Source organism: Habropoda laboriosa, unplaced genomic scaffold (genome assembly GCF_001263275.1).
Source record: "Habropoda laboriosa isolate 0110345459 unplaced genomic scaffold, ASM126327v1 scaffold786, whole genome shotgun sequence".
Classification (NCBI taxonomy): Eukaryota; Metazoa; Arthropoda; class Insecta; order Hymenoptera; family Apidae; genus Habropoda; species Habropoda laboriosa.
In genome coordinates, this window is record NW_017100969.1 from 75,796 (window position 1) to 77,956 (window position 2,161).

The 2,161-nt window shown below is 35.5% G+C and overlaps 1 protein-coding gene across 1 annotated transcript; it reads right to left on the reverse strand.

The window, feature by feature from the left end:
- Positions 1–322: 322 nt before the first annotated feature.
- Positions 323–820, reverse strand: LOC108577676. The gene has a single exon (XM_017940866.1). The coding sequence runs from the start codon at positions 818–820 to the stop codon at positions 323–325; it is 498 nt and encodes a 165-aa protein (XP_017796355.1).
- Between the last annotated feature and the right edge of the window lie 1,341 nt (positions 821–2,161).

Below are 2,161 nucleotides of genomic sequence, written 5' to 3' on the forward strand. Positions count from 1 at the left end.
ACGAATAAAATATATTTTAACAAATAAACTCTTTGAAACTATTAACAACACGATATATACAATACAAAATCTTCTATTTCTTGCTTAACAATCTGTTCCTCACTCTTCGACCGCTTTCGCTGACTGCCCTTGACTCGCCTTTCCTAACTGTCCTACGGCCGCTACTCCTCCTGAAACAGACGCTAAGAAAAGGTGGCGCTGGAGTTCCGTCCCGCGCACACCTACCACTTCCGGCATTCGTCGGTATCCCGGAAACGAACACGCTTTCCACTTTGGTGAGTCGCGGTAGACGCCGCCACATCACCCCCCTACAAGTCGCTCACTACGTTAGAGTGAGATGACGATTGGACTCGTTGATATGTTCTTCCGTCGTTTGCTCGACGTACACCGGTTTTAGCCTGTCGATGGCTATGTTATGTTCCTTTTCTTTTATTTTGATGGTGAAGTATTTTGGGGCCCTTGTTCTTACTTCGTATGGCTCTTCATAAGGTGGGTCGAGTGATTTTTTGTTGGCTTCGACTCGTACGAAGACGTGCGTGGAGGTTAACAAGTTCTTGAAGATGAACAGCTTCTTTTTCCCATAGTGTGTTGTAGGTCGAGATTTTACTTTGCGCATGTGATCATTATGCTGATCTATGAAGAAATCCTGCTGCTGGTTTTCCTTGAAGAATTCTCCTGGTAGATTCTCATAGAAGATGCCTTGAAGTAAATGGAAATCATTTTGAACATTTGTTAGAATAAAGATTTTGCCCAAAAAACACTGAATGTTCACTTTCCAATTCTTTTTTGAATTATTGTGATTTTTTTCATTCAAGGTCATTTCAAGGTCGTGGTGTTGCATTACAAAAAACACACGTGAATCTGCAAAAGAATGACGATGAAAATCGGGAATGGAAACGACCTTGACAAAAAATTCACAGATCACAACATTCCTCATTCTAAACCCAACAACTTTGTTCTCACACAATTTTGCGTATCGGTAAAGGTAATGAAGATATTAACGAATCCATGTTAAACGGAACACTCTGTATATTTATATATCTACGATGTGAATTTTGTGCACTGAATGATTACTTGACAACGAGTATAATAACTTAATTACCTAAAAATGTACAAAAAGTTATAATCTTCTAGATCATGAGTAGCCTAATACTAAATATCATACCGGAATGTAAATAAATTACAAATACAGTAATTTCTTATTATAATGCAAAAAGTTGAAATTTATGCATATCTTACGTTTGAGTGAAAAGTATGAAGGAATGAATGAATATGAATTAGTCGTGAAAATATACATAATTTCTTCATTTAAATCGTTTTTCTAAACGAAAAAGTGCATCGAAAAAGATGAATTGAAGTTTTCATCGCGTTGAAAAAAAGAGTATCAGAGTTCATAATCATACAGCAGAGGAGTACAATATATTCTTCACAAGTGTCAGACCGCAAGGAAGCTAAACCTGACACTCGCAGAGTCAGGGACTACGTTTTCGAGCCTCGCGCCCGCCTTTGTAGTTTGCCGAACGTAGACAAGGGCAGCGAATAAAAGATAAGGATGAAACGTAAGTCGAGGGCGATTTAAAGCGATTTAAATACCAACTTTTTTAATTTTACGTTTTTTATCCCTAAATTTTTCTTAACATATTGATGAGATTTTTCTGATGAAAATGACATAAAACAGGACATAATTTGAACAACATTTACTTATTAACACGTTCACTGTCGCGCCAGATTTACAGGTTGTTGTCAGGCGGCCACGAAAAAATACATTTTAAGCATAGGATTATAGTATTATGCTTTACAATTTTTTTTTTCAATTGAAAATAATGTCTAGCTAGCTATGACGTTCAAAATTTTTTATTTAACACAATAATTTCAGCTTTATTATGATTATTCTTGATAAATGACCAGAGGTCAATTTGAGTTTTAATAGTTATAATCGTTAAATTCAGTGTGAATAGAGAAAATGTGTAATATAATTCATTTCACGATATTATAACAATCAAACGTTGAATACATTTTTGATTCGTGTAAAAAGAATAATTTATCACGATAAATTTAGCTGTACTATGGTTATTTTCAATCTACGACCACAGGTCAACCTGATTTTTAATCCCTACGAAATTAATTTAACCACGAGTAAGTAACGAGAACGCTAAAACCT